General features: G+C 53.3%; 2 protein-coding genes across 6 annotated transcripts in view; one reads left to right on the top strand and one right to left on the bottom strand.

The window, feature by feature from the left end:
• The window catches only part of CUNH16orf96 (chromosome unknown C16orf96 homolog), a 52,359-nt gene extending 50,886 nt beyond the window's left edge, over nucleotides 1-1,473 (bottom strand). Inside the window, exon 1 of one of the 2 annotated variants that reach the window (XM_053894053.1) lies at nucleotides 1,386-1,473. The gene's annotated coding sequence lies outside the window, so the exon portion shown is untranslated. Of the gene's footprint in view, nucleotides 1-1,360 lie in introns of both variants that reach the window. The other variant, XM_053894052.1, reaches the window with a different exon arrangement.
• Nucleotides 1,360-26,325, top strand: CDIP1 (cell death inducing p53 target 1). Of its 4 annotated transcripts, none has more exons than XM_019468471.2 (6): nucleotides 1,360-1,470; nucleotides 22,871-22,948; nucleotides 23,423-23,527; nucleotides 23,629-23,784; nucleotides 24,603-24,876; nucleotides 24,986-26,325. In XM_019468471.2, the coding sequence occupies exons 3-6, from the start codon at nucleotides 23,443-23,445 to the stop codon at nucleotides 25,095-25,097; spliced, it is 627 nt and encodes a 208-aa protein (XP_019324016.1). In that variant the 5' UTR covers nucleotides 1,360-1,470; nucleotides 22,871-22,948; nucleotides 23,423-23,442; the 3' UTR covers nucleotides 25,098-26,325. The 4 variants fall into 4 exon arrangements, with proteins under 4 accessions (XP_019324016.1, XP_019324017.1, XP_019324019.1 ...); XM_019468472.2 differs by lacking the exon at nucleotides 1,360-1,470 and adding an exon at nucleotides 1,698-1,809; XM_019468474.2 differs by lacking the exon at nucleotides 1,360-1,470 and adding an exon at nucleotides 2,282-2,395.
• The last annotated feature ends 213 nt before the right edge of the window (nucleotides 26,326-26,538 follow it).

The following is a 26,538-nucleotide window of genomic DNA, read 5'->3' as shown; positions in this document are numbered from 1 at the left end:
AGCTGATCCCAAATGAGATCTGTTTCAAGTCTAAAAACACACTGGATTTCCAATACTTAGGGTTGGAAAAAAACCCATAAAATATCTCATGGATAATTTTTTATACTGACTAAATACTGAAAAATAATATTTTGCACGCATATTGGCTTAAATGAAATATATTAGTAAAATTAACACCACCTGTTTCTTTCTACTTTTTTAAAAAAAGTTGATTTATTTATTTTGAGAGAGTCAGAGACAGTGAGTAGGGGAGGGACAGAGAGAGAGGGAGAGAGAGAATCCCAAGCAGGCTCTGTCCACACTGTCAGAGCACAGGCCGACATGGGGTTCGAACCCATGAAACTGTGAGGTCACAACCTGAGCTGAAACCAAGAGTAAGATGCTTAACTGACTGAGCCACCCAGGCACCCCACTTTCTACTTTTTTTTTAAATATGGTTAGAACTTTTAGAATTACCTATGTGCTTGTTTCTCAGCTTCTTTTGGTATAAACCATTTTCCACATGGCAATCATAATGATTCCTTAAAATGTCAACTGATCATAAACAGTGGAGTCTCATTATAAGTGGTAGTTATATTCTATGAAGTCACTGTAAACACTGGATTAGCGAGTAGTGAACTACCACTCCTAGGAGAAATACAGGGTAGGGTTCCTGCCAGCATCCGGTCACATTTGCATTAACCAATCAGTACATAACCATGTTTTATGAATGTTTCTATCTAAAGACATCTTATTTACTCTATGCTGCTGATTCAGTAACACTGAACTAACAGCCAACACCACTATAACTTATAACCGTAACAGTTTTTCTAACACAGGTATTTTCTCCTGAAGGCACATCACAGCCTTTCTGTGCTTAGGAACACTGGACAGTGCTTTGGGGCTATGCTCAGACACCATTTTAAACAGGAAAATCAACAAAAAGCGCAAGAAGGCAAAAGACGTGGTACTAAACATACACAAAGACACGGCTTCACGGTATGAGAGCTAAAATAGGGCAGAATGTTGCCTTAACTGACCTCAGCTTGGCCCCTCCACCCCAGGCATCTAAAGCTTCTCCCATTCTGCGCACATTTGCAGAACTCACAGCACCTCCTCTCAATAAGCATTTGTTGACTAAATAATGGAAGGAAGGTGCACCTTGCTTGGACGGATGCCCTGGTGCCCGGAAGGTGGGAGGGAGCGCTAATTGGGTCCTTCCCTTAGCTTCCGGCTCCTCTTTCGCTGGACACATCTACCCCGGCCCTCCCACGTGTCCAGCCTTCGCCGAAGCGCCTCTGCTCACCCTGACTTCACCAGGGATCGTCACGTGTTGCCAGAAGCCCCGCCCCCGCGCTGACCTCATGGCTCCGCCTCTCACCGTGACGCCCTGCTCCAAAGCCTACCCGCCTCCTTCTGACAGACGCGCGACGGCGAGCTGCGGAGGTGGCCGTTCCTGCTGCTGCGGCCGCAGCGGGTGCCGCGGGGTCGGTGAGTCGCCTCGGCTACTGGAGACAGCTTCCCAGGGAGCCTCCCCCAGGAGCAGGGCTCGGCGCTTGCGGCCCCCGGGGGGAGGGGGGATGACCTCGGACCGCGGAGCCCCCAGCCCCCGCCTGCGGCGCCTGCGCGGTGCATGTCGGGCACTGTGGTCTCCCCGGCCCGCGGAGCGCGCCTCAGGCGCACAGACGGACTACATCTCCCAGAGACCTTTGGGCGGGCGGGGGGCGGCGTGCGCGCAAAGCCCCGCGGGGCTGAGGGTCTCGTCCTCCCAGCGCCTGGACCCCGGCCTGTTTCGGCGTTCGCTCGGCCTCGGGCGCCCGGCCTCCCGAGGTAAAGGGTCCCCGGGGGCGGCGCAGCGGGAGCTGATGCGATCTAGAGCGGCCCTCGGGGTTTTGACGTCGCACCGTCGCTGGGTTGGCCGGCTCCCCGCGGGGCTGTGGTTCCAGCTTCGCCAGGCCCGGGCGGGCGCCGGGGCCCGGTGCCCTGGGGGCTGCCGGCCCGCTCTTCGGGGTCCTGCTCGCTCATCACCTCTCGCACATCCCCTGTAGGGAAGGTCGGGGAAATACCGTCTCCGGCTCTCCGCGGCGGCTGTGTCCTCGAGGAAAGGGGGTCGGGGGCAGGGTCCTTGTGACGGAAGCCCCTGCTGAGCTCCTCGGTGACCTTGGCAGGCCCGAGGGGCCCGCGCGCCTCTCCCTCCCCCGCCCGTCCCCGCTCGCCGACGTCTGTAGGTCTCCGCGTCCGCGCCCGGCCGGAGGCAGTGACCTGGCCTGGCTTTGAGCCCGGCTTCGTGCCGTCGAGGACCTCGGTGTAGTTGAACTCTCGCAGCTTTTTCTAGCCCGGCTTTGGGCACTCGTTCGTGGGTGTGCGTTTCTGTTTTCCTCTAAATGTTCCCAGGAGGCTTCTCAACAGGTGTCAGGTAAGGAGCTAGCGACTCTGAGTTTCTCCTGTGTGGGTTTGAGATCCTCTGCCTCAGAATCACCAGGGCAGGGCCTTTGTTAAAAGGGTTGGTTCCTGGGGGCAGCCCCCCCTCCCCCGGGTTCTGATTCAGCAGTTATGGGATGTGCCCAGGACTGTTTAATAAGCTCCCCAGCTAATTCTCAGTCACATTTGGGGTTGAGAAGCTTTATCAAAGTGAAGGACGGAGGTCCTGGGGCAGAGCATTTATACCCGGTTTGTATGTAACCTGGTCCCTCCTGCAAGGCGGCCAGTGCCAGGATAAGTGTGATCTCTCTCCTTGGCACTTTGTTTCTTATCTCCAGGCTGACTTAGGAGTTGGGTGGGAGGAGGTGTGCCAGCTCTGCCTTGCCCTCAATTCCCACATTTAATTATGAAGATTTTGAAAGATACCTAAAAGTTGGGAGAACTTTACGCTGAATGCCCATAGGCCACCACCTAAAATTTAGAATATTTTATTGGATTTTATCACAAATCTAACCAACAGGCCACCTTGTGTGTTTATGTATATCAAAGTCAGTGTGGACATCAGTCTGTGTCCCTCCCAAATAGTTAAACACATATATAATAGAGTCGTAGAATCTTGCATGTTGTTTTTTAACTAACAGAAGCCCTGGGTGTTGAAGGTTTATCTCTCTGTCTCCCACCCCTGAGGAGCTGAAGGAGTTTCGAGGTTTTTCCATAGGATGGGCCTGTGGAACCAGGAAAGAACTTTACACGTGCTCTTACAAAGACTTGGAAAACAGCGGCCCATGGCTCCAAAATCACTAAGAACAGAAACATGGAGTGTGGGATGTAGGGTAATATGTCAGGGACCAAAACTGTTTTGAGGGGCCACGAATGAAATGTATCCTAATAGATTGCTCCGGCATATCATGCCAGCCATAGTGATAGGTTGTCAGCCTGAATATTCTGTCTCTGCTCTTCACAGAGTAAGCTTGCTTGGTTTGAGCCTGCCTGTTTGGTGTATTTTCTAAAGCTCCAAGGGAACAGCGCTGCATAGCCCAGTTGACAAGCTTTGAGTCCCCTGGGCTGAGTACTTTGTTCTGTAGCCACAAACACCAACCCTTAATCCTTTCTGGTTGTCTGAGAGGGAGAGAAGTGACCAGTCCTGTGGAAATTTGTCTCCAGTTTCAGAAACGCCATTCAAAGGGCATGCACATCTTTTTATCCATGTAGGACACAGGGGACTGTGGCGGTTAGAGTCACGGCACCTTATATTGATGTCTGTGTCCTTACATGAATGGAAGCGGTCACGCTGGTGGGAAGGCAGCATGCAAGGGGAGCTCAGCAGCTAATGTTGGCCCTCAGTGGGGAGGAGAGAGGAGAGCCAGGCTCACAGGGGTGGCGTGAGGTTTATTATGCCTCCACAAAGGGACTTGGAAATGGAGTGTACAGAGGGGGAGCGTGCCAGTTTCTAGAACCCCACAGACGGCTTCCGGCTTCTCATCCTTGCAGTCGGGACTCCCAGGCACGTCTCCCCAGGAGATGGGAATACTGCATTGCAATTCAGTGCTGCAGAGGAGAGGGGCGCTGGGCCTGGGCCTGTGGCAAAGCCTCTCCCCGGAGAGGGCAGCCCACCCAGGGAGAGGCAGGTCTGGTTGCTCTTGAGCCTGCAGACCAAGCACCTCTCCTGCTCTGTGAGTCATCAGGTTCTGGTGACAATGGTGGGGTTCTGGGGCCAGTACTGTCTAGACTCGGCAGACCGTGCCGGGGGCACTTCTGTCGCTTCCAAGCTGTGTGACCGGGCATTTGCCCTCCCAGAACCTCACTTGCTACATCTGTGATAGGTGAAAAGCAACACCCAGGTGAGATAGACCTGTGTCTGTTCTCACTAAAAGATTAGTGTCCCCTCATGGCAGACGAACTAAAACCAGCACAGAGCCATGCAGTGCAGGGTAAGGAAGTCCAGTGACCTGATTGCTTCCATAGAAGTGGTTGTGATGTTTTTTGGGAATGTCGGATCAATTTTCCAGAAAGCGTTTGTCATCGTCATTTTGGTGCTCCTTATCCATGGGTACTATGAGCCCCTTCGTGTCCCCTTTGTGGTCTGGCCACTGGGAGCCCCAGCACCACTGATTCTTACCACGAGTTCTCATGAAGGTCCAGTAAAAACTGGGGATGTGCTGGATACATGATGTGTCCAATAAGTGTTGATTCAGTCTGAATTCACATCTTTTCCAAAGTCTTTGTTTTCCCTTGAAGGAGAAGTAGAGGCCAGGGAAGGCAGAGGAGGTAGAGAGGGCTGACGGTGTGTCCGGGGTGGGGTTTGGGGAGAATTCGAACCCTCTGTTCCTCCGGGAGGAAGTGAAACTTGTCACAGTCCTAATCAGTATTAAGGGCAAAGGTCTTAGAGGCTGGGGAGGCAGCAGCGAATGCAGCTGTGTTTGCAGGGAGTTCTCTTTGTACCTGCTTTGGGCCCACCTGGCAGCGTCCTCACCTGTGTTGCGTCTCACAGCTGAGGAATGATTCGGAAGATGGCCAGATACTGGCACAGCAGGGCTGAAGGGGGTGATGCTGAGGGGAACATGGGCTGTCCTCGCCTCATAGTGAAAAGTGCTCTAGGGCATTGCCTGTGACTCTAGAAAAGGGGTCTTTTGGATTTTTGACCATAAACAAAGGCACTTTCATCAGGAAATCAGGGACTCTATCTCTGCTACGGCTGTGTTCTGGCCCCGTGGCTGTGGGTGGTGGGCATTTGGGCCAGGAATAGCACAGGAAACCTGATTAGGCTGACCTCAACCCTCACGGACTCGCTTATTTTGTATACCCATGCCAGGGACTGGGCAAGGCCTGTGGGGACCCAAGTGGGAGAGCCCCCCCAGTTGCTCTGGTTGGGAGGTGAGTAAAGTGTGAAGGGAGTCACAGGGAAGGCAAGGGGTCCGGGGAGGTGTGTGGAGGTTGAGGGAGGGTTCTGGGTAAGGTCCTTGCATAGGGGTGGGGTTTGCTTTGTTTGGAGAAGAGCGCATTGCAATCTGGGTGGCTGCAGTAGAGTGCAGTGGAGAGACAGGGAACATGGGGCCAGGTCTAGACTCTTCCCCCTTAGACCTTGACCAGTAGGTGAGAAAGTGGATCTCAGACCTTTCTGAACCATGACATTGGCAGGGCTTGCCAGAGCAGGGCCAGAAAAGAGTCTGGAACACCTCTCAGACATCCGTCTTGGGGACTGGGGCACTGCTAATGACATAGGGCCTATGGGATGGGGAAGAGCCCCTGCCCAGAGTACCAGCCAGGCTGCATTACTTATCCACCGAGGCGGCCAGTATTTGACGTGCTTCCCAGCTTGGAGATACTAGCCCCAGACCCTGTCTGTGCTATCCGGGAGCTGCTGGTTCTGCTGGGGAAGCTGAGCCCTTGACCCTAGTGTTCTGTTTCCCCTCTGCTCGTGGTGACTCTGGTGTCCCAGGCCTGGAATCCCCACCCTCCTTCCTGCAGGGCCCACATGGCCTGAAGCCTCTCCAGTGCCCTGACCCACAGAAGCCCCTTCTCACCTGGAGCACCTGCTGTCCTGGGTTCTCATCTGGGTTTTGCTCAGTATCTTTTGCAAATTCTTCCTGAGTGTGAGCTAGCTTGGTCGCAGGATGTGCAGCTCCCTGAGGGCGGGGACCACAAGATGAGTGACCTCCATGGAGGGGCCCATGAAATGTTGGCTGAATTAAGGAGTCAAGAATCTAAGTCCCTTGAAAGAAAGAAAAGACAGACTTAGATAGTGACAGCTGTGCTGGTAACGCTGGCCCTTGCCGGTCCTGGGAGAGTTCCTCACTGCTCCAGGCTGGAAGGCCCCCTCGGACCCCTTCTCACCTCTTGGACTCTTGGGGCATTCTCTGCTGTCTGAGGCTCAGGCCTCAGTTTCTGTCCTGTGTAGACAAGCTGTGGTTATGTGTATTTCTGTGTGCATTTACCTGCTTTGCCTGTCCCAATTCTCTGTGGCCCCACTCAAACTGGCCAAAAAGAAGGCATGCCTCCTAGAGGTGGGGGCTGAGTGCTAAGGGTTCCCAACCTCTAGCAGCCCCCTGTTGATGTCAGGACTTTGGGGACCCACATTAGTACACCAGGCATCGTGCAGGAAGTAGAGAGCCGTGGGACAAACGTACAACCTGATTTCCCAAGCCCTCCATCTCACTTGGAATAAAAGTGGATTTCCGCTAGCTGCCTGAGGACCTGGCCTGCCTCCCCCCGAGGGCCGGTCTCTCTGCCCTCAGCTCCTCCCACTCTCCTGGCACCCACGCTCCCCAGCCCCCAGCGTGGTGTGGGCACACTCCAGGTCTCTGCACTGAACCCTCTTTGCTTGGACCTTCTTTGCACAGCTGTGCACGTGGCCTGTCCCATCTTTGGCCTGAGGGCTGCCCACTCTGAGAAACCCTCCCTGTTTAAAATTGCATCCCTGTAGCACTTCCTTCCCTGCTCCGTGTGCCTCCATGGCATGCATCACTGTCTGACAACTGTAATCTTTACCTGTTTCTGTGTTCTATCTCCCCCCAAATGTAAGGTCTGTTAAGACAGGTCTTTCCCCATCTTCAGGGCGTAGGTAGTGCCTGGCTTATAGGTGTGCTGGGTGTTTATGTATTGAAGAAAGTTGCATAGTGTGTCTGCATTTCAGCTGTCCTGTCTTTGTAAGGGCTGGTAAAGTCCTGAGGTGTAGGGACCATGGTCTGCGTGTGCCCTGGTGCTCTGTGAAGTACAGGTAATACATTGTTGAATACAGAGCTGAATTCCCAACTGAACATTCAGTGGCTGGGTTCTAAAGTCGGCTGGTGGAGCAGACACCTCATGGTCCACCTGCCCTGGAGAGGCCTTGAGTTGTCTGTGAGCTCAGAGGCTTGCAGGAACTGGGCTCCTGACGAGGCCGCGCGGGCTCCCACGTTCTGGTCCTCCCCAGCCCGGCCTTCACTGAGGGAGAAGCGGGGGGACTGGTCAGCTCACTTGAGTTGTTTTCTCTTTCAGTTCTGGGTGAGTGAAATCCCTGTAAACTCATGGCGGCATTCCCGTGTGCGCAGCCCTCTGTGGGAGTGTGGGATCCGCTGGAGCATACTTTTGAGTACGTGTGAGAAAAGAGACTGGGCTGAGACCGGTGCGTTGAATGCACGTCGGGCACGAGGCCGGACCCCTCTCCGAGAAGCTGGGCCGGCTCGCAGTCCGAGAGCAGCCGGGGGGGTGGGTGCTGCCTGTCCTTGCCCGTCACTGGCTGCGGCACTGCCCCCTGCCTCTGGTGGGTGTTTAGGTGATGTTTGAAGAGTAACGAATGTCAGCTGAGACTCTGGACTTTGTGATCTCTGATGATCTTTCTCGCCTGAAAGGTGGTCTCTAGATGTGTGACTCATAGAGAAGTATGCACATGGCCGTAAATAAGGCAACTCCAGATATAGTGTGAGCTCCCATTTTCCCAAGGAGAAGATCGAAAATAGTTCTTCTGTCCCAAGTGGCATGAGTAAACTCTTTGGGCCAGATGTCCGTTGACAGTGATAGGAATTTCGTTAACCTTCCATATACTATTTCTTGTAAGGTAATTCAAAATACGGGTTAGGTGTATTCCTCACTCACGTGCGGAGCACTTTTGTTCCCACTCTTCCCTTTCACCTTTGTGGACATCATGTCGTCGTGGACGCCAGCCCCGCCTGACTGGCACGCTTCAACTGGAGAGCGTATCCCTGGACTGTTCTGGTTTCTCAGCTTTTTCCATTGATCCTGCAACATAGCTTCTTACTGTGTGCTCCTCAGATGCTTGTCTCTGACAACATCCAACCATTGCAGTGGTCTCCAGGAAGAATTACTCATCGGCAACATGTCGACTGGTTTTGGCTTTTTTTCACTTGGTGCCATCCAGACGACCTCTAGCAGCGTGTCACACTGGCACTGGTGAGGTTGTTGCAACTCCTGTTCTGCACCCAGCTGTGCTTTGTTTAAGATAATTGGGAGAATGCCCTGGAACAGGAAGGATGTAAATGATGTACGAATACTTCCTCACTGCCTGGGCAGGGAGACCTGGATAAGGTCTAGTTAAGCTCCCCTGCTGGGCCAGCAACGACGCTGTAGTCATTTGTGTCTGAAGTAAGATTCTAACAGCCGGGTGGCCGTGACTGTCGTGGCCATGTGGCTTGGTTGCACGTAGGGCCTCGTGCTTTTACATGGATCAGAATGGTATGTCTTGATCTGAGATAACTGATTAAAATGGAGTCAATGCAAAGACTGCTTTGTGTCAGCTCAGTGCAGGCAGAGGTAAGGATTCTTTCTTTTCAGGGCTTCATGGTTGTCTAAGTAATGGTTCTGTAGATTCTTCCTGCTTCTAAAATTAGCTGGCCCTTTAGTTCACAAGCCCTGCCTGTCCGACAGGTGCAGATGACTGGTTTATTCATTGGGGGCTGTGGCTCTGTCTGTTTTCCACCCCCGTTCCATCCTCCTCCTCCTCTGGTCTGCGTTTCCTCCTCATCCTCTGTCAGGCTCCGGAGGCCCATCCTGCTGGGGGGCACCTTTGAAGGCGGAGGAGATGCTGGACCACAGGTCAGAGGCCTGGCCTGCACTACCAGCGCCTGCCCCAGCTGCTGGCCTCAGGCGAGCCCAGTAACCTTGTCCGTCTCCGTTTTACATGCGTCCATTGGGCTTTTCTTCCTGCCCTCCTCTGCCATGTGACCTGCTGGCTCCCCAGGCAGGGTCTCTGAGGTTAGAACTCCCTTGGATAGCCTTTATGTTCCAGCTTACGGGTCCGGACCCTCAGTTTTACTGGAGGACGCAAGGTGCCCTGGTCCAGAGAACTGGCTCCTGCTAGCAGACTCTTATGGGACCAGCGTGAAGACCGTCACACCGCTTCTGAGAGGAGAGCTGGGAAATCGACAGTCCTCGGGTGTGCTTCTTGGACTATTGCTTTTCCTGTAGGCAAAATTCGATTACAATTGGAGGTATCTTTCAGGATTGAGGAGGAATATGCCTACATTTATGAGCCTTTTTGGGAAGGAACCAGTCAAAGGAGCCGCTCATCCTAGAAAAATTAGAAACTACAGGTAAAACTTTCAGTATGTGTGTTTGTATATAAACAAGTGATCCAAAATCTTATTACGTAGAGAAAACAATTCTTCACATTTGGTGTGTAATTTGTATGTAAATATATATCTTTAAAGTAGAATCACAGGGCTCCTGGGTGGCTCAGTTGGTTAAGCATCCGACTTCGGCTCAGGTCATGATCTCACAGTTCTTGGTTCGAGCTCTGCTCTGTGCTGACAGCTCAGAGTCTGGAGCCCGCATTGGATTCTGTGTCTCCCTCTCTCTCTGCTCCTCCCCCGCTCATACTCTGTCTTCCTCTCTCTTTCTCTCAAAAATAAACATTAAAAACTTAAAAAAAAAAAAAGACAACCTTTCCACCTCTGAAATGGGTCTGTATCATGTTCTGGGGCGAAAAATATGCTGTATGGATAAACCACGTGGGTAACCAGTCCCTTTGGTGGAACACAAGATGTTGATACATACAAACACTTTGCATGTGACTCTTTGCTTACGTGTTCACTTATCTCTAGGACAAGTGCTTTGAAATGGAATTAGTCAAATAGAATGAAGAGGTAGCAAAATTGTCCTCCAGACAAGCCCTACTAACCTGCTCTGCTGTGGCCTACGTGCTCCTGACACTCGGGGACTCAGAGTGGTTTGCTGAGGCTTTGACAAGAATTCAGCATGATGTAAATTGTACAGTTATTACCGTTGTCATCGTCACAGCTCCTGGAGATCTTACTGCTTTTTAGTTTAGACCCATTCTTTGAGTCCTATCTGTCTGCCTTTTGATTTTGCTTCTAAGAGCAACCAGTGTATTTTCTCTCTTTTAATTGTGGACTTCTCATGCTCTGCTTGCGGCTCCATAAATACAAGTGACATGAGCAAGAATTTGCGTTGAGCACCGTGTGACAGGCTCTGAGCTGTGTGCTCCTCCCAGCCTCATTTATGCCTCTGCACACGTCTGCGGGGGCAGGGGCTGCTGCTGCCATGTTACACATGAGAAAGCTGGGGGACCAGACGGCTGGTGTGGGGTGTGGTGCCCGGGCACCGGGTGAGGATTCTGTCCTTTCAGCTCGACCTGGGACTTGAGGGCGCAGGCCTCCCTGTGAAAGGGCACCGGTGATGGCTCGTGGGGCCATTGGCCTGGGCTGATGTACTAGCTGTTTGACACGGTGATCGTGATCAGGGAGGAGCGTGCAGGCTGGGTGGGATGAGAGAGGCAGATGGGAAAACCAGATCTGCTTTCTGGTCCTTTCCGTGTCTTTAGCTTGTTTTGAATATTTAGAATTCCCCTGGCATCAGATAAGCCCCTATTCACGTGTAAAAATACGTCGTTCGCAGCCACCAGCGATGCTATCTGAGGGAAGGATTGTCTCTCATCCCGCCTCCATCGGTAAGAACAATGGAAATGGGCCACAGGCAGGATTTCCCAGGCCCTCTGGGGCTAGAACTTGGCAGCTCAAGGGCCTTCTTGGTGAACCTGTGCGGAGGCTAGAGAAAGCCAAGTCCATGGGAAGTCCACGATGGGAGCTTTTCATCTATGGACCACTTGTCGACATACCTTCAGCCTAACTAGCACTGTACCTTCTTTTAAAGCATTTTTAATGTTTACTTTTTGAGAGAGAGCGAGCGAGCGCACGCATGAGCCAGGGAGGGGCAGAGAGAGAGGGAGACACAGAGTCTGAAGCGGGCTCCAGGGTCTGAGCTGTCAGCGCAGAGCCCGACGCGGGGCTTGAACCCACGAACTGTGACATCATGACCTGACCCCAAGTCAGATGGTTAACTGACAGAGCCACTCAGGTGCCCCTAGCACTGTACACTTTTTTTTTTTTTAATTTTTTTAACATTTATTTATTTTTGAGAGACAGAGAGAGAGAGACAGAGCATGAGCAGGGGAGGGGCAGAGAGGGAGAGAGGGAGAGAGACACAGAATCCACAGCAGGCTCCAGGCTCTGAACTGTCAGCACAGAGCCAGACGTGGGGTTTGAACCCATCAACTGTGAGATCATGACCTGAGCCAAAGTCGGATGCTCAACCGACTGAGCCACCCAGGCACCCCAGCACTGTATACTTTTAATGACACTTGTATTCCTTCCTTGAGAATAATCAACTTGAAATTTACCAGTCATGAGTAATTTCCGACTGTAGTATGAGAATTGCTGGAAAACTAGCACTTCTGTTTCTCTTTGATTACTGGAATTAGGTCTGGCTGCATTTACTTGGAAACCCAAAGAAACCAACTTAAAGCAAGTTTGTTTCTTTCTCACACGGAAGAGACTGGAAGTGGTAATCTCAGTGCCTGCGTGGTGTCTCTGGTGTCTCTGGTCTTCCACGGACTGGGCACCGTCACGTGTCTTTGGTGTGGCTTCCATGCCCAGGGTCACCTCGTGGTCAAGCATGGCTCTGGGAGCTGCTGCATCCATATTCCAGGCAGCGGACAGGAGGGCAGGAGGACGAAAGGTGGCTCCCCTCTAGCACCTTCCTGCCAGTCCTTACATCACTACTCTATGACTCACTGGCCAGAGTGTAGTCATGTGGTCACAGGTGACTGGACAAAAGGCTTGGGAGTATCTTAGCTAAGACGTTGTTGCCCTGAATAAAAATGGAGTGTGGTGGTCCACGTAAGGAAACTGAGGCTCAGAGAGATTCAGTAACTTGTCCAAGGTCCTACAGTCTGTCATAGTGGGCAGGATGCCATTGAACCCTGTGCTCTCAAAACTTTATTGCTGGTTGAGAAAGAAACTTGACATCTTTGTTCCTGAAGACTGAGTGGTTGGGGATGCGGGGCACCATTTAGGATCACAGGCCAGTAAAGAAGAGGCCAGGGCGCTGCTGTGGAGGTGCTGTGGGCTTCCCGGCCCTTGACCCTGCCTGTTGGTGCAGCTCCCCTATGGGGGTCCACGGTCTGTGTGCTCCAGCAGAGCAGCCCCCTGTGGCCGTGCAGCTTGAACGGGCTCCAGGCTGGGACCTGGCCACCCACAGCGGTGTGGCCTCTGTCCTTCACCCGTCACTCCCCGTCCAGCCGCTGCTCCCATCCCCTCCTTGGCCTGCTGGTCTCATTAACTCCACCTCCTCCTGGCTTGCTCGGAGAGCCACTCCCTGACCCCCAGAACGTGTCCAGTTTTTCTGTGCTTTCAAAGTCCCCTAGACTACACTGTACACTTTGTAATTAGGTTTGGCGTTTGGTGTGGTTATTTAATGCCTGTCTTCCTCTGGTCGATTGTGAGCTTCTGGAAGGCAGGGACTGTGCTGTCGCTTCCTGCATGCTATACAACTACTGTTGTGAACCGACAGTTGGTTACTCCCAGAAGAAGCACCGTCCCACCCTGCAAGGACCTCTGTGAAGTGGCGATCACACAGACTGTTAAGCCCAGCCCGGGGGGCTTGGGATAATAGAACGGTGCATGGTGTTGCCCCGGAAGTCTGTGACCGTCCCTGGCAAGTAAGTCCCCCAGTCAGTGACACCTCCCGTTGGCCTGGTCCTTCCGTGGCTTCTCCACATCCATGTCTCAGTTCTCACACAGCCTCCAGGGAGGGCAGGTAAGGTTGGGATGATGCACTCACGTGTGGGCTGGGCCTCCTGTGAGGGGGTTCAGCAGGGGGCAGAGCGGGCTCTCCTTCCCCCTTTTCTGGGTGGCTCTTGGACACCGAGAGGGTGTTTGGCTTGTGTACCCCGGGCCTCTAACCTTCTTGGGCAGCGGGTGCCCGTCTGTCCAGCCCGTGGGAGGCTGCAGGCAACTTGGAAAGCTGAGTTTCCCCAACAAATCCCAAAGTCCTGCTCCAAGCCAGGTACCTGGAACATGCATCCTGGGGACAGAGGAGCCCCTCTGGGGCCAGCTGGCTTCCTAGTGCCACTGCTGCCGGGAAGGTGGTTCCTCCAGAGGGGGGCAGTGCGCAGGCCAGCCCGCCTTCAGAAAGGTCCCGCAGCTGCTGCCGCCCGGCCGCCCTGCCCCAGGCTTTCAGGCAGATGCCCAGAGTGTCCGGGCTGAGCACCCTTTCCAGGGGCGTCACTGCCTGTGAAGGTGGGCCCTTTGGGAGCAGCCGTCTGGTACCTCGTACATAGCATCTCTTCAGGAGTCCCACGGAGCAAGTGGCCTCAACTTGGCTCTGTCACCAAGGAACTCTGCGGGACTGAGCTACTCAGAGGGGGTTTGATTCTGAGACACCCCAGGATCCTGTGGGGAGCACACACCGGGACCCCCGCAGTTGTAGGGGCAGGAGCTGTGTGGCAGAGATTCCGAGTCACCCCAGGATCCTGTGGGGAGCACACACCGGGACCCCCACAGTTGTAGGGGCAGGAGCTGCGTGGCAGAGGCCTTGGTGCCTGTTTCCTTTTCTTGCCTGTTGCAGGTTGTTCAGAGTGAACGATGATAATAGGTGCCATTATTCGGTGTTCTGTGCTAGGTCCTGAGCTACTGCACACACCGTTGACCTTAAACCTTGCTCCAACCCCCCGAGGTAGGCATGCTTTCCTCTATTTACAAACTCTGGAATCTGAGACACGGTGAGGTCACACAGCTGGAAAGTGGTCAGCTGGTGTGAGCTGGTCAGATGCTTCCTGGAAAGCCCACGTCCCTGGGCGGGGCGGGCTCACCGGTTCGGCCACTCCGGCTCTCCCAGCTCTCCTTGGCCGTGGACCCCCTTCCAGTCTGCGGGCTCCCCTAGCCCAGCAGTACTCAAGCGGTGATGCGTGCGGTCTCCTGGAGGCTTCCGGGAGTCTGACGGTCACAAATCCAGTGACGCTAAGACGTGGCATCGCCCTTCTCAGCGTGCTGGCTTTGCTTTTGTGGTGCAAAAGCAGCGAGGACACCAGACTGCTGTTGGGATTCTGTTCACCACACCCACAACTCCTACGAGAGAAAGCAGTAAAAATGATTAATTTTATTAAATAATCCTGACCCTCGAGTACACATCTTTTTAACATTCTACACGATGAAACATGTGACAGATCAATGCACACACCAAGTATGATAGATGCCCCAGGAAGAAGCACATGTATAGTCATTTGACTTGTGAGCTGAACTAGCTTTTTCGTGGTGCTCCACGTTTCCTTAAAAGAACGACTGATATACAAACCATGGTTACCTAGGCTTGGAGATTTAGTGGGCATTTTCTTCAAAATGAACAGTGAGCCCGCTACTTCAAGGAAAACAATTGCCCTCTGTTTTTAGAATTGTCGCCAGTGATAAATTTGTTCTTCTGTTTGTGGCCAATGATAAAACGAACTTTCAAGGGGAAGTTAGAATTATGGGAAACTTGTATCTGCCACTGTGAGCTTGACAGTTTCCCATTAGTTACAGACTCTTTTGATGAGATTGGAGGTGTTAACGGTGTGGTTTGGGTGTGGGGAATGCTACGTATCGTAAGGTGTGTCAGCGCTGTACCTCTACGTAATTGGGGTTCCGTGTTTTCCAGATGAGCCACGCGTGCCGTTAGAAGCCATGCACGTGTAAAAGAGCCATTCGAAATGCAGAGTAGAAGAACGAATTGTTAACAGGCATGGGAAAAATTCCCTAAGGATTCAGATTCCATATTGTAGCTAACCTTTGAGAAGGTACCACTTGTCAGGTTTGGCTGTGGTATGAAAGAATGTCCACAATTACGGATCTGAAAGGACTATTCAAATGCCCCTCCCATTTCCAGATACTTATCTGTGGGAAGCTGGATGTTCTTTAGTACTTCAACCAAAACAACATAGCACAGCCGACTGGAAGGAGAGGCAGACAAGAGAACCCAGCAGACTTCTCGTAGGCCAGAAATTAAAAAGGATTCCAGACATGTAAAACAATGCCAGTTGTCTCATTACAGTTGTTTAGGAAGGTAGTTGTTTGCGAAGGTAGTTATTTTAACTATTTATGTTGACATGTAATGTATTTATTGTTTTTTAATGAATTAATAAATACTTGTAAAAAGTCCTCATTTTTCATTTCTAGTATGGCAAGTATTGGTAGACCACAAAAACAAAACCTTTTTGGAGTCCTCAGTAATTGAGTGTGAGGGAGTCCCGAGACTCAGAACATTAGAGAACTGCTCTTGCAGGCCCCTGGGGAGACTGAGGCCACAAATTCCTCCTTCTGGGCACTGTCCTCCGCCTGTGTCTCTGCCTCCTCCCCCTGTGCCCCTCCTCCGTCCTCCAGGAGAGCCCTCTCATGCAGAGATGGGTCTTTGCACCAGGCATTCTGTCCCTGCCCTGGGTCTGGGGTCCTGTGGGGGCAGGGCTGGGTAGCTCTTGGCGGTGTGCGGGGGGATGGTTCAGGTCTGCAGGAGTGTGTCCTGTGGGCCTGGGCCCGGGTCCACCCAGCTCCCGTGGGAAGCCCGCCTTGGATCAGCAGCAGCTTCTGCAGCAAAGGGTGAACAGTTGGGAGCACAGTGGAGCTCAGAGGCATTTCCCAGGGCCCCGAGGTCTTGTGCTTGTAACTCCTCCCTGTGATGTGAGGGGACAGAGGAAAGCAGCTGAAATCGGTGCACCAGGAGGTGAATGCCTCCTCTGTGTCACCAGGGACCAAAGCTGCCCATTGCTGCTGTGTCCTAAAAGTGTATTCTTTTCAAGATTTTAGCCAAGCAAATAATACAGATACCTCTTTGTTTAATAGATGTGTGTGTGCTTGCGCATGTGTGTAATGAAAGAAGTCTCACCTCTCTTGACCGTGACTGCCAGACTTCAACCCCAGAGACGATGATCTTGGTCTGGGTGTTTCTTCTCTGTCTCTTTGGTTTATAACGGTGCACACGCAGAGACAGATAGCTACACCTGGGTGGGTTTTGCTTTTGGGGGATGTAATTATAGTTCACATGCCATCCAATCCACCCTTTTAAAGTAAACAGTCTGGGGTGCCTGGATGGCTCAGTTGGTTGAATGTCCAGCTCTTGATTTCGGCTCAGGTCATGATCCCAGGATCGTGGGATCGCGCCTCAAGTCAGGCTCCATGCTGAGCGTGGAGTCTGCTTAAGATGCTCTCTCTCCCTCTGCCACTCTCCCCCGATTGCAGGCTGTCTCTAAAATAAAGATAAAGTGCCCAGTTCAGTGGCTTTAATATGTTGAAAGAGCTCTGCCACCTTCACCGCTGTCTGATTCCAGAGCCTTATTGTTCCCCCCAGCAGACGTGTGTTTTGACCCTAAAGGGCTCTGCTCCCCTGCACAGTGAGTCTGCCAGGCACGTGTCATTATCACTGTTCATGCAGCCTGGTCAGGAGGCAGGGGTTCTAGTCCCAGGAAGACCGAAGCTCACAGAGGGTCTGTGACTCGCTCAGGGCCACCGGCTTCAAGGCCAGGGCTGACTCCAGACCTCCACACTCTCCATGTATGCCCTGTTTTCCCGTTAACCGGTGACTGACATGAGGCAGATCCTTGCCGTGCTGTGAATGGGAGAAGGGGGTGGGGTCTTGGGTTCTTGCCTTCCTGCCCCCACATTGGAACAGTGTCCTGTCCTTGGAGCTATCCCGTTCCTCATCTGCTTAAAGTATTGTGTTGGATGCAGACAGGGCCTGGGATTGGTGGGGTGGGAGCAGGGGTGGTGAGGCAGTAAGACAGTTTTGCTTGGTTTCATGGCCCCACAGCCTAAAGCCCCTAGCAGGCACCTCAGGACATCATTTCTTTCCTCACACCTGGGGAAGCCTCACTTGGCCCCTCCAGCTCATCAGAGGAGAAGCAAGAACCTGTCCATGGGCATTAGGCCTGATTATTCTCTGTGGTACGGCTTAGGGTGGAACCCACCTTGGGGTGCAGGGCAGAAGTTTGTATTCTGCAGTGGGCTTGCGCTGAGTGCCAAGTGGGGCCAGGCTCCAGTGGCTGCTGGTCCAGCAGGTGGCACTCAGGACTCCACGGGGCTGAGGGAAGCTGTGGGCAGCTTTGCAGAAGGGGCCTGGCTCTGTGCCCGGGAGATCCATGCCGTCCCCCCAGAAGCCTTAGCACCTGCTGCCCTTGGGAAAGTGAGATCACGGCAGAGACAGGCCAGCCGTAGGTCCACAGACAGACAGACGTGGAGGTGGCTTTCATCTCAGTTTAGGGTGACTTGAGTAATTCCATTCTACGTGGATGCACAGTGGGTCCTAGCCTATGTTGATTGTGGGTGTGGGGGCCAGGCTGGGCCTCAGGTGGCCCCATCCTGTCTCTCAGTGGGCCAAGGAGCACGTGCAGGCCTGCCCATGCGTCTCTTGCCAGCGACCACTCGGGACCTCTCTCCTGGGCATACCGCCCCCGTCCTTTGGGACTCTACTGAATCTGTCCTCAGCTCCCCAGGGCCTTACTGTCCTGTGGCAGGCCATGGCCCTTTCCGTTCTAAGGGTTTTCTTGACAATCTCAAGGAAATGAGTGTGCAAAGAATCACAGTGGACAGCACGGGGGGTGCTGCAGGCACAAGGTGTATCTTACAGTCCACAGCACCTTCTCAGGAGTCTTGAGCCTTCTAATTCATGAGCCACCTGGCCCAAGCTGCCTCCCTCCCCCAGCCAAGGTCAGGACTGTTACTTCCAGGGCAGCCTCAATCCTGAAAATGCAGTCAAGGGGACACTGATGTCCTCTGTCATTTTGACTCGAGGCTCCTGTGACCAGGTGCCAACCAGTAACCTAACCTCCACCCTGCACACATTTCCAGATCCTGCTTAGTTTCAGCCTCTGGAAAGCAGTTCTGTTTCCCAAGGGTCATTGGCTTGTAAAGTAGGAGCTGTTGGGGCTGGGGCATCACTTTCATCCAGGACTAAGTGGGAAATCCCTCAGTGTCCCTAGACCTTCACTGGAAAACAGGGAAACAGGAACTGAAGGCTAAAGAGAAGCCATTGAAAACACCTGACACTGTGATTGTAAGGATGTGTGACCCTAGGTGTGACAGGAGCGTGCTTACTTTCTCAAGGTGGGGGTGTTAGGAGGGCTGCCCCGTGGGACTGAGGGGGACAGGTTAGCACCCGTAGCAAGCACCCCGGGAGTGTCCAGAGACTGCCTCACCAGGTCCTCACTCAGGAACATCTCTTGGACTTCTGAGGTTGTGCAAGGTGTGGGGGGGTCTGTGTTCCTGGAGTACACTGCCCTTGAAGCTTGCATGGGGCGTGCCCCTGACTGGGGTGCCTGCACTGTGACTCTGTGACATGACCACTTCGTTTAAGAATTGTCCTTTTTGGGGGGCACCTAGGTGGCTCAGTTGGTTAAGCGTCTGACTCTTGGTTTCAGCTCAGGTCATGATCTCACAGTTTGTGAGATTGAGCTCCGCATCTGGCTCCACGCTGACAGCACAGAGCCTGCTTGGGAGTCTCTCTCTTCCTCTCTGCCTCTCCCCTGCTCACTCGCTCTGTCTCAGATAAACAAACTTAACAACAAAAAGAATCACCCTTCTTGTGTGATGTGCTTTGGCTCACGGAGGGCACCTCTGCTCCCGTATGGAGTCCTGGTGTCCTGGGTGCCCCGTCTCTCTGCCCTCACACCCGTGCACTGCTGGGGACCGAACTGGGAGACTGAGAGGCCAGTCTTGGGTTTCCAGGACTGCATGTTGACTTCACTGAGCTCCCAGGACCCCTGGCCCCCAGACCCCCCTCTTCTGTTGGGAACTGCAAACCGACGGGGACAGGGTCTGGCGGCCTTCCCTAGCCTCTGGTGATACATGCTCCGACCAGGGTGTGATCTCAGATTACACGTTTGCATTTGTAGCTTAATTTGAGCAGTGTGCATTTTTATTGGAAAACTGTTGTGCTTTTGGACATGTGGGTTGGTTTTTTTTTTTTAAGATCATAGCAGTCTTACAGTTTTTATTACACCTCACATGATGCAGTTTTGTGGCATGCACATTGGTTTTATATTGGGAGGTGCTGGGGGGTGGAGATTGAATTCCAGAAAAGTTGATGATCCGTTTTTCAGAAACCTTTTTCCATACCGAAGGGGCCTACCCCAGTCTCTGCCACAGGTCACAGTTCCAGAAGGCAGCTGGAGGATGGTTCGGTTTGGATGTAGAGGGGAGGGGAGGGAGTAGGGGTGAGACAGGGGAGCAATAGAGCCCTGCTGTGCAAGGGAGGCATGGAGGCAGGTGGTGGTATGGTCTGTGGCCCAAGTGGCAGTGTCCCTGTGCACACTGCAGGTGTCCATGTGGCTGGCAGCTGTGCCTGCTCTAGGAACAGCAGTTGACTCAGTCGGGTGGGTACCAGGGGAGGGCCTTGCCCTGTGTGGCGGGCTCGTGCCATCATTATGACGGTGGAATTCCAGAAGCAGAATCTCGTGCTCTCAGAAACCATGGAATTAGATCTAGACGGTGAAAAGGCAGGCCACTCTTGTGTCTTCAGAGGTGGCACAAGTGTGCATGTGGCCCCGGGACACGGGGGTGCCTGGAAGACCCAGACTGGTTCCTCTCTCCCAGCACCCGAGAAGCTCTTCTTCCTGGCTGGGTCCCTGGTGAGCTGGGACCTGGAGATAGACAGTGGTGCCACCTCAGGGGCATCCCAGATGGTTGTAGGATAGGAGTTTAAGGCAGGTATTGGCCCATATCAGAGAGACTTAGTGTAATACAGAGTGTTCCGCCGACGCAAGTCAAGTCTCTTAAGGAAAGCTGCCTTTTCCTGCCATCGGGAGGGCGCCTGGTGGGCTGGTAAGGATCCCCAGGCCCAGCACACACATTCCAGTCCTGCCTAAGCGGACCTCGTGTGATGCCCTTTAGAGACTCTGTGGCCTCCCTTTCTTGACTGTGCACTATTGAAATTCTCCTGCAGGCACGGTTGGTTGGTGGGAGAGTCGTGCCATGGTCCTAGACTCGACTCTACCTCTTATATGCCATGTGACCTCAGATAAGTCTCCTCCTCCTCTTATATGCCACATGACCTTGGATAAGTCCCCATCATTTCTTGGTTTCCATGTCTTTAAAGGATTATTAGAAGTAGCAACTCAGTGGGGCTCCTGGGTAGCTCAGTCGGTTGAGCGTCCGACTTCGGCTCAGGTCATGATCTCACAGCCTGTGGATTCGAGCCCCGCATCAGGCTCTGTGCTGACAGCTCAGAGCCTGGAGCCTGTTTCAGATTCTGTGTCTCCCTCTTTCTCTGACCCTCCCCTGTTCATGCTCTCTCTCTGTCTCAAAAATAAATAAATGTTAAAAAAAAAAATTAAAAAAAAAAAAGTAGCAACTCAAAAGAACAGGTCATAATATATAAACTCTTGGGAGATGTTCTGCTTCATAGTGGTCAAAGAAGTAAGTAACCAAGTTGTCATTTTAACATTACAAATTAGCAATTAACAGTAGTATCCAAAGTTTGTACTGTAAGTTGCCATCATCCTTCCCAAAAAGCACAAAGTGGCCATACCCTTGGACCTAATAATTTAACTTCTGACAGGTTTGACCAAAGGAAATAACCCAAGAAAATGAAAGAGTGTTAGCCAAAGGTTTTCTGTCTCGCTCTCTTTTTTTTTTTTTTTTTTCTGAAAATAACAAGAAGCCTTCTAAATGCCTTAATAAGGGTTGGTAAACCGTGATGGGCCCATTTTAGGGAATATTAAAATTGATGGTCGTGGTGTCTTGTAAGATGGAGAAAATACACGTGACACATATTAAAACCGTCACACCAGCAACTATATAAAAATATGGGTGACTGCATAAGACAGGCAGGGATATACAGAGAGACTGGCTGCGTGAGATCGGGCAATTTTTTTTTAATGTTTTATTGACATAATCAAATATATGATTTCCCCATTTAATGTGTGAGCTTCACTCTTGTATTTTTAAAATTTTCTTTATTTTGAGAGAGCACAAGCTTGAGCTGGGGAGGGGTAGAGAGAGGGAGAGAGAAATAACCCTAAGCAGGCTCTGCATTGTCAGTGTGGAGCCTGATAGGGGCTTGAACTCTAGAACTGTGAGATCATGATCTGAGCTGAAATCCAGAGTCAGGCTTAACCGACTGAGCTACCCAGGCGCCCCAATTCACTGGTTTTTAATATGTTTTGCAACCATCATTACTACCAGTGTTGGCAAGGAAACCAAAAGGAAACTCCGTATTCATCACTCTCTGCCCACCCCCACCTCCTAAGCCCTGACACCCATGAATATGATTCTTGTGTCTGGATTGGCCGGTTCTGGATGTGAGGAATCACACCGTATGTAGCCTTTTGTGTCCGGTCTCTTTCACTGAGCGGCCTGTTTTCCAGGTTCATCCAGGCTGTAGCATTCCACTGTGGGCACACATCAGCACATGTACAGTTGGGCTATCGACCTATCAGTGGTTGGATGCTGTCAGTTGCGTACGTTTTTTGGCTACTATGAAGAATGCTGCTGTGAACATTTGTGTACAAGTTTCTGTGTGTTTTCCCCGTTCTCCTGTATACACACCTGGGAGGGGAATCACCTGGGTCATGTGGTAATTAACTGTATTAACCTTTTGAAGAACCACCAGGCAGTGTAAAGGTGCTGTGCTTTCGTGTGCCCCACCCCCAGCAGTGTGGGGGTTCCAGTTTCTCTACATAATACTTGTTACTTTCTCGTTGTGGTAACAAGAAATGGTACCTCATTGTGGTTTTGACTTGCATTTCCTTTTGGCTAGGTGTTCAGCTTCTCATGTACTCATTGAACATTTGTTTTTATCTTTGGAGAAATGTGTATTCAGATCCTTTGCCACTTTTTAATTGGGTTTTTTTGTTAATGAGTTAGAGTTCTTTATATAGATATTGTAAATACAAGTTCTCTAGCAGGTAAGGATGTGTAAAAATCTGTGCCGTGTGCAGTCTCTCCACTTTCTTGGTGGTGCCCTTGAAACCCAAGCTTTTAATTTTACTGATATCCATTTTATTTCTTTTGCTGCTTCGACTTGGTCTCTCAGGCCCTGCCACTGATGTGTGAAATTTAACGAGGCTCCAGGCTCCCTCTGCCCCTGTAGGGTCGTCTGGGGCCCTTCATCCCCATGTGGCTCTGAACTTCACTTGTGGGCCTCTAGGACAGAGATGGTTTCACTGCATGTCTCTGTCCTGTTTAGAGTTAGTTCCTATTATTTTATTTCACTTAAAAAAACATGAAGGCCTACTTCAAAATGCTAATTTCTAGCCTTCTATGCTGGGCACAGTGAAAAGGAGGGGCCTTGCTGAAGGAGACAGGATGCCAACCCAGGGCAGGAAGGCCCCAGGTTTCCCGTTTCTCCCCAGGGCCCAGCAGCAGGTGCTCAGGGAGCCTTGGGAGGGAAAGAAGTGAGGGAAATGTTTGACTCTGCATCTTCTTTCCTACCCGTCCTCAACAAGCACAAGGGCCTCTGTGCCGCATGCACAGCGGCTGTGAGAGCTGGGGAGTAGGGAGACGCCTGTTCTCATTTCTTCCTGCAGTGGCTGTGGGTCTGTGGGGGCCAGTCTGAGCCTGCTGGGGAGGGACTTGGGACCAGCAGCGGAGAGGAAGGGGACCTGAGTGGGTGGGCAAGTGGGAGGGTGCTGTGCTGGGAGGGGCGGAACCAGCCCCGAATGGGGGAGGGGGTGTGGCTGAGACCTGCCTGTTCTCCCCCGCCCACCCCCCAACAGCTCCCCAGAGGCCTGCGTGTCTGCGTGGCAGTGGAAGGAGCCTCTCCTGCTTCCCCTTCTGAGTGCCTGGGATTCGAGGTAACAAGTCTCCCAGATCCTCTCCCACAGGCAAGCCACGCAGTGCTCCGGCACGGAGGCAGCCTGCTGCCGTGAGGGAGGGAGGGAGGGAGGGTCTGCCTTACCATGTTCTGCCCTCACAGGGCACCTTTGCCCTCTGGCTCAGATGCAGGAGCATGGGTGATGGTGCAGGATGGTGGCTTTGGGCCTGGCATATCCTTGGCAATGGTGGGGCATCTCCAGGGCCTAGAGGGAGCCCACTGACTCCAAACCCCTTTCCTGAAGGAATTAGTCCTAGTCCATAAGCCCTGTCCCCACCCAGAGCACGGAGATTTACGTGGAGGAGTAAAATAGACTCGAGCTGCAAGGGCAGGGCACACCTGTGGGAGCACTCACGGGAGGCTGTGTGCTTGGGCTCCGAGGGCGGTCACAGGACGATGCCTGACCAGCATGCAGAGGCTGGGAGCTTGGTTCACGTCTGGGTTTTTGTTCCAGGCCCAGGAGAAGCAGCAGAGATGTCCAACGAGCCACCCCCTCCTTATCCTGGAGGCCCCACGGCCCCCCTTCTGGAGGAGAAGAGTGGAGCCCCACCTACCCCAGGTAGGGCTCAGTGCCCCTGAGGGTCCCAGCTCCTAGAAGCTGGTGCCTGACTCTGCAGCCACTGCCCTCTGAGCTTCCTCTTCCTGCCCTTCTCTGTCCAGGCCGCACCTCCCCAGCTGTGATGCAGCCCCCACCAGGCATGTCGATGCCCCCCGCAGACATCGGTCCCCCACCCTATGAGCCACCAGGTCACGCGATGCCTCAGCCCGGCTTCATCCCCCCGCACATGAATGCAGACGGCACGTACATGCCTCCAGGTAAGTAGGATAGGGGAGCACAGGGTCTGCCCTGCCCAGCACCCAGTGTGTTATCTGGGCTGCCGTCCACCCTTTGGTGTAGGCAGGTGGTCTGCCTGCCGTGTGTTCTCTAGTAAGGGGGGGGGGGGTGCCTCTCGGTGTGGACAGTTGGGGGTGGGGCACAAGTGTCCTAGAGCAAGGCGCTGCTGTGCAGGTATTGTGGGCAAACCATGTGAGCCCTGGTTCCTGCTGGGGGTAGGGTTAGCTCCTGGGAAGGCTCCTCGGGCCTGTGAGAGGTACTGACTCATGGGTGCTGCAGGGGCCTCTCCCTGCCAGGGTGTGGAGTCTGGTGGAGGTCTGGGCTCCTGCTCACCCAGCAGTTCTCCAGAAGGACTCCTCAGGCTGGAGAAAGTACCAGGGCTCTTGCACAGGCGGCCCCAGGTATTTCAGTGCAGGATCTGACGCTGGTGGGAAGGAGAGCCCTGTGTGCGAGAGGGGCTTGGGCTGGTGTGCGGCAAGGCTTTCCCTCCTGTGGGACACAGCGCCCCGTCCCCTTTGTGCCAGAGGCAGGGAGCACACACGTGAGGTGGAGACCAAGGAGAGATGAGGCCTTCTCCCAGCTCTGCCATGTCTGGCTGGACCAAGTAGCTGCTCTGTCCTGGTGCTCACAGGGTCGGGACCAGGAAGGGCTGGGAGACTGTCATGGTCACCTTGGCCCAGGACCTGGTCCCTGAGGCCTCATTTTGTGTCCTGGGGTCCTTGGGGCCTTGTGCTTACCTCTCACGTGGGGCAGGTGGCAAGCCAGCCATGTCTTTGTTCTGTTTTCTGTGCCATTTCAGGTTTCTACCCTCCTCCAGGCCCCCACCCACCCATGGGCTACTATCCGCCAGGGCCCTATCCGCCAGGGCCCTATCCTGGCCCTGGGGGCCACACTGCCACAGTCCTAGTTCCTTCAGGGGCCGCCACCACGGTGACGGTGCTGCAGGGAGAGATCTTTGAAGGTGCGCCTGTACAGACGGTATGTCCCCACTGCCAGCAGGCCATCACCACCAAGATCTCCTATGAGATTGGCCTGATGAACTTCGTGCTGGGCTTCTTCTGCTGCTTCATGGGGTAGGTGGTGTGGGCGCCTAGAGGGTAGGGGCTGGAGTAAGCTTGGGTGCCCTCGGTGCCCTCAGTGCCTTCTCCTCTGACCTCCGTGCCTTCCCGGTCTCTGATTCAGGTGTGATCTGGGCTGCTGCTTGATCCCTTGCCTCATCAACGATTTCAAGGACGTGACGCACACGTGCCCCAGCTGCAAAGCCTACATCTACACCTACAAGCGCCTGTGCTAACGGAGCCGGGACTGGACTCCCTGCTGTCAGTCTGGCCCCCTGTGCTTCTGCTCCCCTTGCTCAGTGACTCGCTTCCCCGCTCCCACTTGGGGATGGAAGCCGTTCCACCGGTCCCCTGGAAGTCCTGTCCTTTTTGGCTTGCCCTTCCCTGAGCATCTGACTCTTCGGCAAGAATTCTGTTGGATTTAAGGCCAAGGGCCAGCGAGTGGCAGGGGGATGGCACTGAGCCGCATGTTGCTGGTTTGCTTGGTGTTTGTGATGAGGAAGATAAACTGGGAAGGGTCTCCTCGCACGGTCTCCCTGCTGGGGTCTCTCTCATTCCTCTTCTGTACAAAGTATAGATTTGGTCCTGACTCTCCCTGGGACCAAAAGCAGCCAGAGCAGAACTGGGGCCTGCACTGGGGCTGTATCTGTAGCCACGGTTATTTCTGATCTGCTGGGCCGAGAGTGGGGGAGTGGACCCAAGCAGGACAGGGACATAAGGCCTGGCTCTGTTTTGGGGTGCCAGAAGTGGGCATGAGTATTAGAAGGAATGACTCTGGCCCTCAGAACTTAGAAACTCAACACCTTTTCCAAGTGCCCAGGAGTCACCTGGGGCAAGGTAGAGAGGTTAGCACACCTGCAGGTAATGGGGTAAGCAGTTATGGCTCCCGCTTGCCAAGAAGGGACTTGCCTCTGGCCCCTGCCCAGCTCCCTTTCTGGCCACCCCTCCACAAACCCATCTTTGCTCGTGCCAGAAGGAACACCCAGGAGCCTAGCCCATCTGCCATCCTTGCTGTGTGTGGGCAAGACCTTTGCCCAGGGGCTGGCGTAGCCCGGCCAGGACTGGAGGGGACGGGGACCGCTTTGCAAACACGCTCAGATTTGCAGTGTGTTCATGGATCCTCTTCCCAGTAAACGCTGGGCCCCTTCTCCTGGCTGACTTGCTGTCACTGTGCTTGTTTCAGCAGCAGGTACTGCAGCAGGAGCAGCTGTGGCACTGGACTGGGACAGGCTGGGGATGAGGAAGGAGCAGCCACACGTGGTGGAAGTGCCCTGGTGGACACCTGCCCTGGGCCTGAGCCCACACTGTATTTCCTGGTTTGTCTGTGAACTTGATCACGTGGACCGCTGTACCCACCGCCCCTCTCCTCGTCTCGCACTGCCACTGCATGGCCTCCTGTCACTGTGAATCATGGCTGCTCTCAGTTTGTAGTTTCTCATTAAATTGGCCCTTTCACTCCCCTGCCCTGGGCCTCTGCTCTCTTGCCTGGCTTCCTTCTTCAAGGGAAAGAGGGTGGGGCTAGAAGTGGTCAAAGGGCAGGGGCTTGAGTCCTCAGGGTCTTAGCACTTCTGACGCACTGACTGCCCAGAGAAGACAATAAGCCACTTGGGAATCCAGTGTGGAGGTGGACGAGCCCTGGGATATATGAGTCCACTTCACTGCACTGTAGGGTCACCT

The sequence above is a fragment of the Panthera pardus genome, unplaced genomic scaffold (assembly GCF_024362965.1).
Source record: "Panthera pardus isolate Hobbes unplaced genomic scaffold, ASM2436296v1 HiC_scaffold_4, whole genome shotgun sequence".
In the NCBI taxonomy this organism is placed as follows: Eukaryota; Metazoa; Chordata; class Mammalia; order Carnivora; family Felidae; genus Panthera; species Panthera pardus.
The sequence above is the reverse complement of the archived record's forward strand: the minus strand, read 5'-3'. Positions and strand labels throughout refer to the sequence as shown.